A 15,807-nucleotide genomic window follows, 5' to 3' on the forward strand; every position below is an offset into this window, starting at 1 on the left:
CGGGATCGAGTCCCACATCGGGCTCCCCACAGGGAGCCTGCTTCTCCCTCTGCCTGTGTCTCTGCCTCTCTGTGTGTGTCTCTCATGAATAAATAAAGAAAATCTTTAAAAAAAAAAAAAACCACTGAAAATCTGTTAGGAGCTAAGTTCATACCAGGCATAATTAATAATCATCAAGCCTTAAGTAGATAATAATCATATACACAGCATCTATGTAACACTCAATAACACTATACTGTATCCCTAAAAGCTGTCACTTTTCCTCCACAAATATTATATGAGTTAATTCTGATTATACAGCTTTAAATTAACTTTATACAATGTACTTGGGAATAATAAAACACACTCAGGATGAAAGAATTCCTTGAAAATAAAGAAAATGTACATACTCATGACAACTGACATATCTCCAAAACTTTATTATGTTAAATTCCCATAGTCTGTTCTGCATCATCTAAGATGTACAAAAACTTTTAAAGAAATACACTCTTACAAATGCATTTCCAGTGGTTCGCATTATATTCCAAAAGAGCAATCAGATCCATGCATTTGGCTCCTTGCATTACTTAATGCTTTCCAGGAATTGTTTAATCCAGGAAAGAAGAATATTCAGTTCACTGATGGCTTTGTAGATTCCTTTGTTTCCAAGCTGCAGATAAAGCAGAGAGATAAAGGCAGAAATTTTTCACATTTTAAGAAACAGAGTACTCAAAGACAATGACTTGAAATCCTTACCCCATAAAACGTGCTTTTCATCCTGGTAATCGTTTTCATCTCTCTAGCTGAGGAAGCACAGGAAATCTAATAAATCAACAGAAAACACAGGTTACATTATTGGAGAGGCTCTGATAGTTTTTTTCTATCCATTTGATAAGCATTTACTGAGCAGCTATAATGTCCTGGGCATAAGTGTGCAATGGCAGGTAAATAATAGTTGGTTTCTGTCATCACAGAGCTTATAGTCTCATGACAGAAGCAGGCAATCGATTTAAAAACGAACAAAGAGTTACAAATTACAAACTACAATTAAATCTGTGTTTTGGAAACGCCTAGAGTCTATGATAGGAATTTACAGGAATGACCTATTTTCAACTGGGTGGTCACAGAAGGCTCTCTTTTGAAGAATGACATTTAAACTGAGATCTGAAAAATGAGAAGGAGCCAGTGAAGATAGGAAAGAGAATGCTGGGAGCATGCCCAGGAGAGAATAACTCAGGCAGAGAGGAAGGCGTGCAAAGGCCCTGGGGCAGAAAGACTTAGTGTTTCCCAGAAACTAAAATGAAGGCAACATAGCTAGAGCAATCCAAGCTGGGAGATGTAGGAAGCATGGAAGATGTAGGAACTGACAAAAAAAAAGAATTCTCTTTTTGAAAAATCACCCTGTCTGCTATGTGCATTGCATAGTACAATATCCAGGTGTTGACTGCCAGGAGAAAGGGCCAGGAAATACTAGTTTCTCCAAAAGGAGAAAGAGCAGGTTGACGTTTTAAGAAGATGTCTAGTATCCAGGCCAGGAGAAACCGCCAGTCTCCTTTGTGGAGGTGAATTTCCAGTCCTTACCTGACCACAGAAATCGCTTGAAAACCAAGTGGGAGGACATTAACTTTGTCCTCTATTCACCCACACATTTCCATAGGCTTCAGTAGAAAAAAATGTTTAAAAAAAAAGGTGAAAATACCTAATTTATCTCTTTAGCAGATTTGCAGAAAAGCAAGCCAAAGCCCAAGTGGTTAAGTCACTTGCTGAAGGTGTCACAAGAGGTCCTACCCTAGTGATAAAAGAGTGCTGGGCACATCAACAAAAATAACAATTAAAACTCAGGAAATGGAAGCAGCTAAATGACAAGATTTATCAAAACATGGCCAATGTCAACCAGCAGGTCCCTTGAGGCCAGAACACAAAGAGGAGGAGTGTGGGGAGCATGGGGAGCATGCAGGCTCCTTTCCTTATTAAGAGAAGATAACTGAAATGACTTGACAGTTATATTCTGAAAGCTGTTCCAGGGCATAAAGGTGGTGATGGTGTCATGACTGCCGAACTGGGGACTCTGCTTTCAGGTCAGACCCTGCGTAGGAAGCAAGAGATCCTTCTTTAGAAAGGGGGCTTCCCTGATTAAGCACAGAAGACCTGCAGACACAGAACATTCTGGTAAAGTATAGTTTGCAGGATTCGCAAGCATGGCATTGGACTTCCCTGTGATCAGAAGAGGACATTGCCACCCAGACCAGATCCAATGAGGCCAAAACAATGAGTGACAGGACCAGGACAGAGGTGGCCAATGTCAGAGAGTACAGTCAGAAAAAAATCCATTCATTTATTAAGCAAAAGTTGATGAAGACCTACTGTGTGTCAGGCTTTAGTGCTAGACATTGAGGACATGATGATGAACAAAAGGAGTTAGTAAATAAGAGTTGTGGAGAGAATTCCCAACGAAATATGAGATCGATATAGAAGGTAAAAATCCGGCAGTCCAGGAGCTCTCTTCTTTATCCCAATTCCCTTTCTAGTGATGAGAAAAAAATACTCAGAAGATTGTTGGTGGAAAATAGGAACAGTCAACAGGTATCAGGCTAGCATTATGTAGCAGGCACTAATCTGAAGGCTTCAATTATATGAACCGCACTCGGTCCTCCCAACAATCCTATAAGGTACAAGCTATTGTTACCCTCATTTCACAGATTAGGAAACTGAAGCATGGAAGGTAATAATCATGGTACTTGGAAGAGCTGAGACCCGAACCCAAATATTCAGACTCTGGAGTCTGTACTTAAAACCACTCTATTATTGTGAAGGGAAAAAAAAAAAACCAGCATAACTTGGAAAAGATATTGCAACTGAGCCAGGCTTTTGTTGAAAACATTCAAAATCCAGTTCCAAAGAGAGATTAGTTCAAAGATCTCTGCTCTGCATGGCAGCAGGGAAATGCTAGAAATGGCTTTAAAGGGCTAAAGGCTGATTGGCAGAGAGACAGAGGCAGATTTCAACTCAAAAATGGGTGATGTGATAATTTACAGAAGAAATCTCGTGATTGGTGTGTGTGCACATGCACTTCTTTGTTCATTTGTGTTTTAGACTGGAGCTACAAAAGGAAATTCTAGAAATAACCAAGTCTAGGACCAGTGAAGGTAGTAGCTATGGGAAGAATTCAGAGAAGTCTGCCCATGACTTTATAAATAAAGAGTTTGATTAGATGCTAATTCCTTCTAACCTGAAACTGTCTAATACAAAAATAGTTGGTCCAAATCTTGCAATTGGATGAAAGAGAACTTCATCGAGAGAATCAATACTTGCCTAACCCCCATGGAGAACGAGCACAGTCAGCTTAATTGACTGCAGTATGTGAGGTCTTATAAATACTATTTCAGATGCATTTAAAATAACAGTTGAGAAAAGTATATCAGTGTAGCTCGTTTTGAAAAAACTAAATGTCAGTTCGGCAAAAGTATGGGCTCTAAGACATCAACACAACACTACTGAGACCAGAAAGGTTTATAGGAAACCTAGAAAGGAAATTTTTAATTAGCATAAGAAAGCATAATTAAATTTGTGTCCAAAGAGCTTGCGTGAGGACACCTGGGTGGCTCAGTGGTCGAGCATCTGCCTTCGGCTCAGGTCGTGATCCTGGAGTCCTGGGATCAAGCCCCGCATTGGGCTCCCCACATGGAGCCTGCTTCTCCCTCTGCCTGTGTCTCGCCTCTCTCTCTCTCTCTCTCTCTCTGTGTCTCTCATGAATAAATAAATAAATAAATAAAATCTTTAAAAAAAGAAAACAAAGAGTTTGCATGAAAGGAGAGAAAATGACTAAACTATTAGCCAAATTCATAATCAGACATTCAATTTTAAAAAACAAACGACAGGTAGCCAATCCCAAACAAATATAGATCAGAAGAGTTTACAGGATATTGTCCTATCTCTATAGGCTCCATAACTAACGGAATCAACTGACATGTATTAGTGTATATAATAACCTCATTACATACGCTACAATAATACTAGACCCTTATTCAACATTTCTCCATGTTCTAGTCATAGAAAAAACTAGAGTTTCCAAATACCTTAAATACAAACAGATACTAGAGTAGCATAACTTTACTGCAGATTTTTAAAAATTTTCAGTGTAACTGTTTATCAGAATGAGTCCATGCATGAATGTTAACTGGACTTTTTATGGTGATCATTTCACAATTGATACAAATACCAAATCATTATGTTGCACATATGAAACTAATAGAATGTTATACATCAATTATATGTCAATAAAAAGAGTCAGTCCATGTAACTTAGCACATGGAAGGCTAGAGCTGTGCCCCATAATTTTGATAGAGAAGTTATGTATCACTAACCAAGGAGTGATTTGTCAACAGATTCTATAATATCATTAGAAAATATATTTTTTATCTAAACCAACTACTCAAAACTGGTCTCTTTAAAGAACTGCTATAAACTATACACATTATACAAGTTAACACTAGCACAGTCACTGAAAAGGAATTTGTTGGTTGAGTGAACCACTCCTTTGGTAATTGTTGAGAAAATGTAATTGGAAGAAAATTAGAGTTCTGTGCAATGAAAGCAATAAGAAAAGACACTAAAAATTTTATAGAACTACTATATGCTAGGCACTCTGTTATATTATCTCATTTAATTCTTCCAACAACCACAAAATGAGATTATTGGTATTGTTGAAGACAGGTTTTGGAGTTTGCAACTTCATGAGAGAACAACACAGGGTTGGTCTCATTTCCTACTTCTGGTTTTACCAGTTCAGGCAATTGCAATTTTTTAAAAATTTACCAGGATAAATCATTGGCAATGCTTCATAAGTTGATAAGTTAGTTGCAACTGGGGATCCCTGGGTGGCGCAGCGGTTTGGCACCTGCCTTTGGCCCAGGGCGCGATCCTGGAGACCTGGGATCGAATCCCACATCGGGCTCCCAGTGCCTGGAGCCTGCTTCTCCCTCTGCCTATGTCTCTGCCTCTCTCTCTCTCTCTCTGTGACTATCATAAATAAATAAAAATTTTTTAAAAAGTTAGTTGCAACTGATGATACAAATTACTTATTAAACACACTACAAGAATTTGAGACAGAAATACTGTATTTGCCAAGACTTACCAGACTTGAAAATTAAGTACATACAATAAATGTAAAGAAATATATCTAATTACCATTACTATTCAGGCTTTCAAAATGTTAATTAGGGATCCCTGGGTGGCGCAGCAGTTTGGCGCCTGCCTTTGGCCCAGGGTGCGATCCTGGAGATCCAGGATCGAATCCCACGTCAGGCATGGAGCCTGCTTCTCCCTCTGCCTGTGTCTCTGCCTCTCTCTCTCTCTCACTGTGTGCCTATCATGAATAAATAAAAATTTTAAAAAAATGTTAATTAAAGTAGGTCATGACATGATCTAAAATGAATGGATTTTTTTTCAGTTTCAACTTTGATCACTAGCAATTAGGCAAATTATTTTATTTATTTATGCATAAGAGACATAGAGAGAGAGGGAGGCAGAGACACAGGCAGAGGGAGAAGCAGGCTCCATGCAGGGAGCCTGACGTGGGACTTGATCCCCAGTCTCCAGGATCATGCCCTGGGCTGAAGGAGGTGCTAAACTGCTGAGCCACCGGGGCTGCCTGCATTTTTTTTATATTTACATAAGTCAACTATCCAAGTGCCATTTAGCCAAATTATATGGCTAGCAAAGATTATAAAAATAAAAGTGTTTCCATTAACCATAATTTATTTCCTTTGAACAATTATACCATCTGAATTACCTAAATCAGATTATTTAAAAATATAGTATTTTATTAGGTGCTGCACAATGCCTAGAATGTTACCAAAAACAAAGAGATGACTCTCAAATACAGTGGTATTGGAATTCCACATTGAATGTTCTACCATGAGAATTATTATTGGGTGCTGTTTCTTAGGAGTGGCTCAATAGGATCCCAGTCTTAGTGGACTTACGAAGAATCCCAAAAGGATGGAAGCTTGTAGAAATCAGAAATATTCCTCAAAAATGAAAACTAATTTAAACCCATGAGTTAATAATAACAGTAGGGCAAAATAACAACTCATTGATCACCTTGGAAGACTGTTTAAAAAGTAATTCCTTATATTGAAAACCGGTAAATAAGGAAGAAGAATTAACTACTTGTTCTGCCTTTCTTATATGATAAATTTCTCAGGACAGCCAAGTAGAAAGGGGTAAGTTCTGTTTATGGAATACCCTCACTTATAAATAAAGAAGGTATAATAGAATTTTTAAAGTACCATTTTCAATGGCTTAGGATTACATAGATCTAGACAATAATTAATGACTGCTAAATGATAAACATAGGCACCATATACATATACCTCTGATGAAAAATACACAACACTACATATGAATTGATTCAGCCCAAACATCAAGCCTGAATCTGATCAAGTATCTATGTGTAATTACCAGTGTATGGAAAAATAAAGAAAAAATATTAAATGACTCTACAAAAATTCAATAATCAAAATACAGACTATGAGAAACTTTGTAAGGCAAATGATCCAATATCTTTCACAAGTAAACTATAAAAAGAGTAGAAAAGAAAAACAAAATCTGAAAATTCATCCTCAATAGAACTGTACTACAAGATATGTTAAAGGAAATCCTTCAAAGAAAAGGAAGATGACACCAGAGAGAAACCTGGTTCTACACAAAAGAATGAAGTCTCAAAAATGGCAAAACACAAAGAGTTATAACTAATAAGTTAATAAAAGGTCTAAAATATAATCTTTTTTTTTTTTTTAAATCAACCAAAAAGAAGTCAGAAAGAGAGGAAAATGGAGCAAAGAACAGGCTGGGTAAATAGAAGACAAGTAACTCCAACCATTTAAAAACCCAATCACAAAAAAATAAAAAAGAAAAAAAGAAAATAAAATAAATAAAAACCCAATCACTTAAAAGTAAATGGTCTAAACCTACAAATAAAAAGAGTAGATAAATATACACACAACCTAAATGTGTGATGCCTATAAGAAATCCACTTTAACTAAAAGGCACAAAGAAGTTAAGTGTAAAAGGACAAAGAAAAATATATCATGCTAATACTAATTAAAAGAAAGCTGAAATGGTTCTATTTGTATCAGAAAAAGTGGGTTTCAGAACAGAGTGTTATCAACGACAATAGCATACTTTTTATAAAATTAGGGGTCAATTCATGAAGATAACATTGCAATCACAAAAATTTATGCACCTAATAGCAGAACTTCAAAATACAGGAACTTCTACCATGGATACTGATAGAAGTTCAAGGAGAAACAGAAGAAGCCACAATTCGTGTCAGAGATGTCAATAATTGATAAAATAAGTAGAAAGAAAATCAGCAAAGATATAGAAAAATTGAAGAGCAGTAGCCACTAATGGATCCAGCTGATATTTCTAGAACACCTCACCCAACAGCAAGACATTTGTTCTTTTCAAATACACAAAGAAAGGACATTTACCAAAATTAACCAAATCCTGGGCCATAGAACATAGCTCAACAAATATAAGGAGATTTGAGTCATATAAAGGATGCTCTCTGACCAAAATAAAATCAAATTAGAAATCAAAATCAAAAAGGCATCTGGAACAATCTCCAGAGACACAAACCCTTTGAAATAACCAATGATCAAAGAAGGAATCAAAACGGAAATTAAAAAGTATTTCAAAGTGAGTGAAAATAAAGCACAACATATCAAAGATTGTGGGATGTCACTAAAGTTGTATCAAAAGGGAAATTTATAACACTGAACTCCTACACTGAAAAGATAAAAAACCTCAAGCTAATAACCTCAGCTTCCACCTTAAGAAAACACTGAAAGATCTTGAGTTAGTGACCCAAGCTTTCACCTTAAAAAAAAAAAAAAACTGTAAAAAAAAATAGAGAGTAGATTAAACCCAAATGTAACAGAAAAAAGGAATAATAAATTCAGAATGGAAATCAGTGAAATCAAAACAGAAAATAATAAAGAAAATCAACCTAAAAACCGGTTCTTTGAAAAACCAGTAAAATTGATGAATTTCAATAAAATTTCAGAAAAAAAGGGTGAAGACAAAAAATTCCAATATTCAGAATGAGGCAAGTGACATCATCCTATACTATATAAAATATTTAAAAGATATTAAGGAAATAGCATAAATAATATGATGGCTAAGATTTGGTAGATTTGATGAAATGAATAACATCATTGAAAAACACAAGCTATCAATGCTCACTCAAGGAGAAATCAATAACTTGAATGGCCTTGCATCTATTAAAAAATAGAATATTTAGCTTAAAATCTTCCCATAAAGAAAACTCTAGGCAAAAATGACTTCACTGGACCATTTGCTTTAAAAAAAAATGGCTTCAAAGGACTAATTCTATGCAAATCCTTCCAGAAAATTGAAGAGGAAAGAATATTTTCCAACTTACTCAATGAGACCAACATGATACTATTTCCAAAAATGAGACAAAAGTATCACAAGTCAAGAAAACTACTATTAGAAGTAGTAGTTTAGTACTAATAGTAGAAAACTATTAAAAGACTAACGTCCTCATAAATGTAGATGCAAAAACTATTAACAAAATTTTAGCAAGTTGAACTTAACAATACAAGACAGAGATAACACATTATTACCAGACAGAGTACACCCCAGAAGTGCAAAGTTGGTTTCACTTTGAAAATCAATCAACTTAATTTGTATCAATTGTCTAAAAAATAAAAATCACATGATCACATCAATAGATGCAAAAAGGCATTGGCCTAAATATGAAACCTAAAACTAGAAAAAATTCTAGATGAAAACACAGTAAAAATTCTTTGTGACCTTGTGTTAAATAAAGATTTCTTAAATATGGCACAAAAAAGTATGACTTGTTGAAGAAAAATTGATAAATTGGATATCACCAAAATGTAAACTGTTGGGCACCTAGTTGCCTCAGTTGGTTAAGATTTGCCTTTGGCTCTGGTCAAGATCCCTGGTTCTGAAACCAAGCCCCACATTGGGCTCCCTACTTCTCCCTCCCTCTCTGCCCCCCACCCCGATTGTGCTTGCTCGCTCACTCACTCTCTTGCTCTCTCTCAAATAAATAAAAATAAAATATTTAAGCAAAACATAAAACAACTTCTCTGCAAAAGACACTATTGAAATGATGGGAAGATGACATAGACCAGAGGAAAATATTTGCAAATTATATATCTGAAAAGGATTTGCATGCAGAATATATTTTAAAACACACATAATCCAAACTCAGTAAGAAAATAACCAACTTAATTCTTTTTAACGGGCAAAATATCCAAACAGACACTTTGTCAAAGAAGATACTTTGGAGGCATCCGGGTGGCTCAGTGGTTGAGCCTTTGGCTCAGAGCGTGATCCTGAAGTCCTGGGATCGAGTCCCACATCGGGCTCCCTGCAGGGAGCCTGCTTCTCCCTCTGCCTGTGTTTCTGCCTCTCTCTTTCTCTGTGTCTCTCATGAATAAATAAACAAACAAACAAATAAAGATACTTTGATGGTAAACAGACAAATTAAGAGATGCTCAATTTCAGTAATGAGGAAATGCACGTTGAAAGCACAAGGCGATACCACTACCCTCCAACTGCACTGGCTGGCGTAACATTGACCTTCCCAAGTGATGGCAAGGATACTGAGTAACGAACCGTCACACACTATTGGTGAACACGTAAAATGGCACAACTGCTTTTGAAAACAATTTGCCCATCTTTTACAAAACATATGCCTAACCTACAATCCAACTATTCCATTCCTAGGTATTTACCAGAGAGAAACAAAAACAGCTGTCCAAAGACTTGTACGTGAGTATTCACAACAGCTTTATTTGTAACAGCTAAAAACGGGGGGAAGAAAATAACCAGCAATAGGCGAATAGATACAGAAATTGTAGTAGATCATTACAGTGGAATACTACTGGGCAAGAAAAAAGGCATAAATTATTGGTACACTCGATAACGTGGGTGAATCTCAAAATAATTATGCGGTGAAGAAAAAAAAAGACACAAAAGAGTATGACACATACACCCCTTCCATTAAAGTCTGGAATATGCAAACAACTCTATGGTGACAAAAGGCTGATTGTGGTTCCCTGGAGACAGAGGGACAGGGCCAGAGAGGGAGGGCATCACAAAGGGACACAAAGAAACTTTTGGGGGTGATGAATAGGCTCCTTACCTTAACTGTGGAGATGGCTCCAGAAGTGTGCACGTAAGTCAAAACTACCAAATTATATATTCAGCTCAGTTAAATGTTCAGTTACCTGTGTATCAACTGTATCTCAGTAAATCTGTTAACAGATACATCATAAATACTAAACATACACAAAATATATATGGAAAATGTACATACTACTCATGATTACACTGATGCATGGGACTCATGAAACTTCCGGCAGGTCTAAAGCAACATATCGACCTTCCTCCAAGCTTCTTCCTTCTACACTGTTCATGAACCCCTCCCCCCAGCCCCCAAGTAAGAACCTTAGGCTCATCGCAGACTCCACTGTCTTCTGCAGACTCTTCTTGCCCTTCCCTGTGACACTAGGGCTCCAGCACTGTACTCCAGGCACGTTACTGCAATGCTCTTCCCATTGCTTTTTCTCCCTCGAGCCTAACCCCCCACCTGCACCCCTCCACCCTCACCAAAGAGGTCTTTCTGAAACAGAGTTCTTGATCACACCATGCCCTTCGATGGCTTTGCATGCTCTTCAGGATACAGTCTTTATCCTTGGCCACTGGTATCATGCCTTGCTTGACCAGGCCCTTACCAGCACCTCCTGGTTAAAATCTAACCACCCAGCCTCCTCTTCACATTCCCCAAGCCAATTCCCATTCACACTCGATTTTCCTGAATATGGTGTGTGGTTTCATGCCACCAAGCCTTGATCAAGCTTCTCCCCTGCCATTACTACCCATTACTCCCTGGGAAATTAAACTCAGCCATGGTCTCCTTCAATAACACATCACGCCCTCCACACCCCAAGGCAGATAGAATTAACTACTTCCTTCCTGGTGCTTCTATAGTGACTTCGTCACACGGGAAATTGGGCATCACACATGTCACATTTCATGATTCCTTGGCCTTCTCGGGTTACATCTCTTTGACAGTAAGTGTTCAAGCTCCAGAGAAGCAGGGACCAAACCACACTGGCCTGTCTCACCCAGGAAAATATAGAAGCAGGCCACCCTGCTGCAAGCCAGTTTGGAAAAATTAAAAAAAAAAAAAAGCCAATTTACAAAACTGACTTGTTTCTTTTAACCACTTAGTTTCAGTTGATTGGGTTTCCATTTATTTGTGTTGACAACACCATCTTCAGGAGAGTTCAGTGTTGCATGTTTCACTTCCCTTCTTATTCGGGAGAAGGATATATTCGTAAGAAGAAATCATTCACTGACTAGAGCAGGTGCTCAGTAAATTTACATTAAACAGGTACCAGCTTCTGTTATCAAAAATACACAATTATGATTGGCCAAAAGATCAAATGCGAGCCCAGCACTGATTTCCCTAAAGCGTGTGTCTGAGAAGGCTTTCCAAAGCTCAGGCTAATCCTCTGACTTTTTTTTGAGTCTTCACAGAAGTGGTTGCTATACCCCAGGGCATAAATTCTACAGTTTGTGAGACACACTAACTGGAGCTAGCAATGGTTAGCTTTGGGGAGGGAGAAGAAGGTAAGAAGGGGAGCCCTGAAGGAGCTGGCATTTGGGGAGGTACGCTGGGTGTGTGCTGGGATGCGGCCACTAGGGGGTGCCAGCCACCAGACCCGCTGGAGGGCTGCCCCTCTGCGCCCTTGGGCACCACCCCTTGGGCTGGGTGGCCCATGTCCCTGAAACAAGTGTCTCTATTGGCAGTGTCTTTAATGACAGGGCTCTTCAGGAAAAAAATTAAAATTAAAAATAAAATTTAAAAAAAAAAAACCAACCCTCCAAAACCAAATCAAGGCAAACCAGAGGCCCTAGCTGGTTATATGTCTTCTAAGTGTTTCGTCTAGAACACTGCTTGGTTTTGGTTACAGCTGTCATTGTGTGTTCTCCAGCTATGTGAGCGGAGGAAACCCAACTGATGGGGGAGACAGACACGGCTCTAGGGCCTCGGGTGTCCAGACACACTGCACAGTATCAGGCCAGGATTTGTTCTAGTGCCTCATCGTCCTTAACAACTTCATTTGAAATAACTTTAAATCTAATCGCATGGCTAATGCAATGAACAGCACCTACACAGGGGAACTAGGTCAACACAAAACAAAACAAAAAAATAGAGAGAAACAGAAGGCATTTAAAACACATGACAGGGGCGGCTGGATGGCTCAGCCCATTAAAGCTTGTGTCTTCATCCAGCTCAGGTCCTGGGTGCTGGGATCCAGGCCCCGTTGGTGCTTCCTGTTCAGCAGGGAGTCTGCTTCTCCCTCGGCCTCTGCCCCTCCCCTCTGCTTTGTACTTTCTCTCTCTCTGGCAAACCAACAAAAACAAACAAACAAAACCAGGCTGAAAAGGACCCCTGTCACCAGACCCTGAAATGGGAGCAACCCCCTTGTTCCTTTAGCCTTGCTCTAGCCTTTGGTGACTGCCTACTGTTCATTATTTCCCCGAGTCCTTCAAGGCATAGTCTCTTCCTTTTCAAATTTTTCAGCAGTGAAAATGCTCTTACTGGGGATAATAATACTTAACCAGGTGTGGGGGGGAGGGGAATGAAATGTAAAATTGTATGATGATTCTGCTAAATTAAAGAGACTGTTTATACTATTTCACTGTCTTAATAAGATGAACACAGAGGTCAAGTAGAGAAAAAGCCAGAGAGAAGTGAGTTTCTTTCCCCTGGTTTAGACAAGGGAACTGCCCAGAGCATTCTCTCTCCTTCTACAGAGATACCAGTTTGTAATTCTTATCATTGTGCTTATTTGAATGGAATGCGAGGGTTTATGAACCACCATACAACCCAACTCAAATAAGGACATAAATGCAAACTAACCAAAGAAAAGGAGAATGCAAATGCACTGAAATTTTTCACCTGGCTGACCAGCTCACCCACATAAAATGCCTCTGTGCTATGGTCCACAACTTGAGATCCTGGGCCCTTTTATGCACCACAAGGAAAAGACATCCGAGCTCTTAAGAAATAAAAATCAACCTCCAACTGCTCAGCGTTTAAGTCTCAATGACCATAATACCCCAGAGTAGAGAGCTCGTTCCCATCTGGCAACCCAAGGACTGGCGTCCTCGTCACTGCTCCCTCTGCCTTTGCACCTCTGCAAGGTACAATCACAAGAGGCTGAGAAGGTGTACTTGGAACCCAAACAGGATCACAGAAAAGATTTGCCATTCCCCACAGAGGCAAGTCAACTAATACTGCAGGCATCCTGGCCTAATGGTTCGGGGGTTTTTTGTGTCATTTTTCTGCACTGGTCTCTATGACTGTGGACATTTATAGAGAAATGTGGTCACTTTTACCTTCCTGATTAATTCCCCGTTGCTCCTGGTGACCATGACCGTACTCCAGCATCACATAATTTAAGTACCAAAGAAGACATAGCACCCTTTTTAAAGCTTTGACTAAGACTATGCCTTAAAAAGGACGTAACTATTAAAAAATTGGATAAATAGCTGAGAAAAAAGTAATCTAAAAGCCCTCCTCACCAATATGGGGAAGAAAGAGAGAAGGAGAGAGAGAGAGAGAAAAAAAAAAAGACAGACTAGAATAATGTTTGGCAAGCTTGAGAAATATTGCCTTGAGAAATATTAGGCAATATTTAAATTTATTATTTATTATTTTTATTTAATTTATTATTTATTATTTAATAAATAATAGAGCAGATGGCTTGGGAATCATATATAGAGGGAATGATAAGGAGCTAAATGAACATTGAGGATCGTTCCATGTTATTTTAGATCTTCAGTATGTCTTAGGTGCTGTTCTGTAAGAAATAATAAGCATAGTGGCTTCATGAGTTCTAATGCTTGTTCAGTGCTGGTTCACTGATGATAAACTCTCCATTTGGACCACAAGCCAACAGTTCAAAAGCCTTTTCCTCACCCTTCGATATTGAGAAAGATTCCCACATGCTGGTTTCTAGGTAGGTTTCTGGGCTCAACGTCACCGTATTTGCTGGGCGTACTTACACAACGGCTCAGCTGCTGCCTGAGGCTATGAAGCTCTTCCACAAAACGTATTTCCCTGCAGATCTTTAACTGGAGTTGACCAAAAACATCTTCCATGAAGAAGGACAGAAGCTGCTCTTGGAATCTGCAGTTTTTCTGTAAGTGACACACAAGAAATTGCATAAGGTAAATCCTGAAGAGCTTTTGTGAAATGTCACTGGAACCACCCGCCTGATTATTACTCGACGGCCATCTGGAAGAATTAAAATGCGGGGGAGAAAGCATCAAACAAGTAGAAAACATGAAAAAAAAAGATTTAAAAAAACCCTCTGGCTTACCATAAATAGGTTTTTTGTTTTCTTTCTTAACAATCGTATATTTTTTATGCGGTCTTCCTACAATAAAACAAAGAGAAAGAAGTTTCACCCAGAAGTACACATGTCCTTTAAACCATCATTTGAAGCAGAGTGCCTAGTACTTACTGGAATTGTTGCCTTGAGCCACGCTGCCTTGACGTACAGTGTGTCAACGGCTTGGGACAGTGTCCCCCTTGGGTAGCAACCTTTTGCGGAGGAAGACTGCTTGTGCTTGGCAATGGCAAGAGACAGAGTGGCAAACAGCACCCCAGACCTCAAAATACAGTTCACCTGCATTTCCCTCCACCCCACTCTGGGCTCGTGTCACTGGTGGCAGCCAGAGAGTCTCTTGTGCTGGTTAGATGATCGGATAACCTACTTACTTGAGCTCTCAAGGCCACCTCTCCAATGAGATGCTGTGATAGATAACTTACAGTTTATATAGAGGAAGATCACTTTGGTTGTTCTATTTTTTTAGAGTTTGCTTCATAACCAAAACAGCTCTGACCACACCGTCTGTGACATTAAGAAAAAGCTCCAGCTTACTGGTAAAGTTGGGGCCCTGTATTCAAAAAAAGTCAGAACTTCAGTTGCATACCACAACAGATTCCTTATTTTAAAACTCATGCCAACCCAGTAAAAGAAACTAATCTCCAGGAGGCAGTGTGACTATTTCTAAATTCCCATATGGAAAAAAAAAAATCTCTTTTCTAACCAATATCCACCCCCCAAATTAACCAAAGGTAGAATGGACAGCCCTGGGAAACCTGCTCATGATCTCATACGAGTTTTACACTTCTCCCTTGCCAAGCCCTTCACCTGGCTCTCCTTCATGGGCCACCATTCTTCAGCCAGCACAAGACCCAAGGGAAGACTTTTGCAATTTTTCTCAAGATTCTTTCCAGTTCAGAAATTATAACTCCCGTAACATATTCAAGATTTGTTTGGCACAGGACCTGGGATTAAGGCCCACAGTTTAGTAGATTCTCTATCATCTCTGTCCAAAAGGACCACCCAGACTCCCCCTCTAGCTCTAGACTTTGAGTCGCGTGCACATTTCTTGAGGAAAGAGACCCCAACGTTCCATCTCTGAATCCTCAGCACCTACCCTGGCTCCTCATCTAAAAAAGCATATCCAAATACTTCCCTTTCCACATCATGAAATGCTACTGTAACTGTGTTGTGTTTTAATTTATCCTGTCAACAAATTTCTGTCAAGAATCTGCCTAGACAAAGACCAGTGCTAGATACTAAAGGGCTATGCTCCATGGAGTCCTGTCCTAAGTTCTGTCCGAGTTCTTCTTATGGTGGGTGTGGTTCATTTGAAGAAGCAGCCCCAAGAAGTGGA

The 15,807-nt window shown here is 38.9% G+C and overlaps 1 protein-coding gene across 1 annotated transcript; it reads right to left on the bottom strand.

Annotated features, from left to right (window-relative positions):
* Positions 1-418: 418 nt before the first annotated feature.
* IL26 (interleukin 26) lies at positions 419-14,843 on the bottom strand. Its single transcript, XM_072842648.1, has 5 exons — positions 14,586-14,843; positions 14,442-14,498; positions 14,125-14,259; positions 736-801; positions 419-649 (listed from the first exon to the last, which is right to left on the bottom strand). Exons 1-5 carry the CDS (start codon positions 14,754-14,756, stop codon positions 563-565), a joined length of 516 nt encoding a protein of 171 aa, XP_072698749.1. The 5' UTR covers positions 14,757-14,843; the 3' UTR covers positions 419-562.
* Between the last annotated feature and the right edge of the window lie 964 nt (positions 14,844-15,807).

The sequence above is a fragment of the Canis lupus genome, chromosome 11, assembly GCF_048164855.1.
Source record: "Canis lupus baileyi chromosome 11, mCanLup2.hap1, whole genome shotgun sequence".
In the NCBI taxonomy this organism is placed as follows: Eukaryota; Metazoa; Chordata; class Mammalia; order Carnivora; family Canidae; genus Canis; species Canis lupus.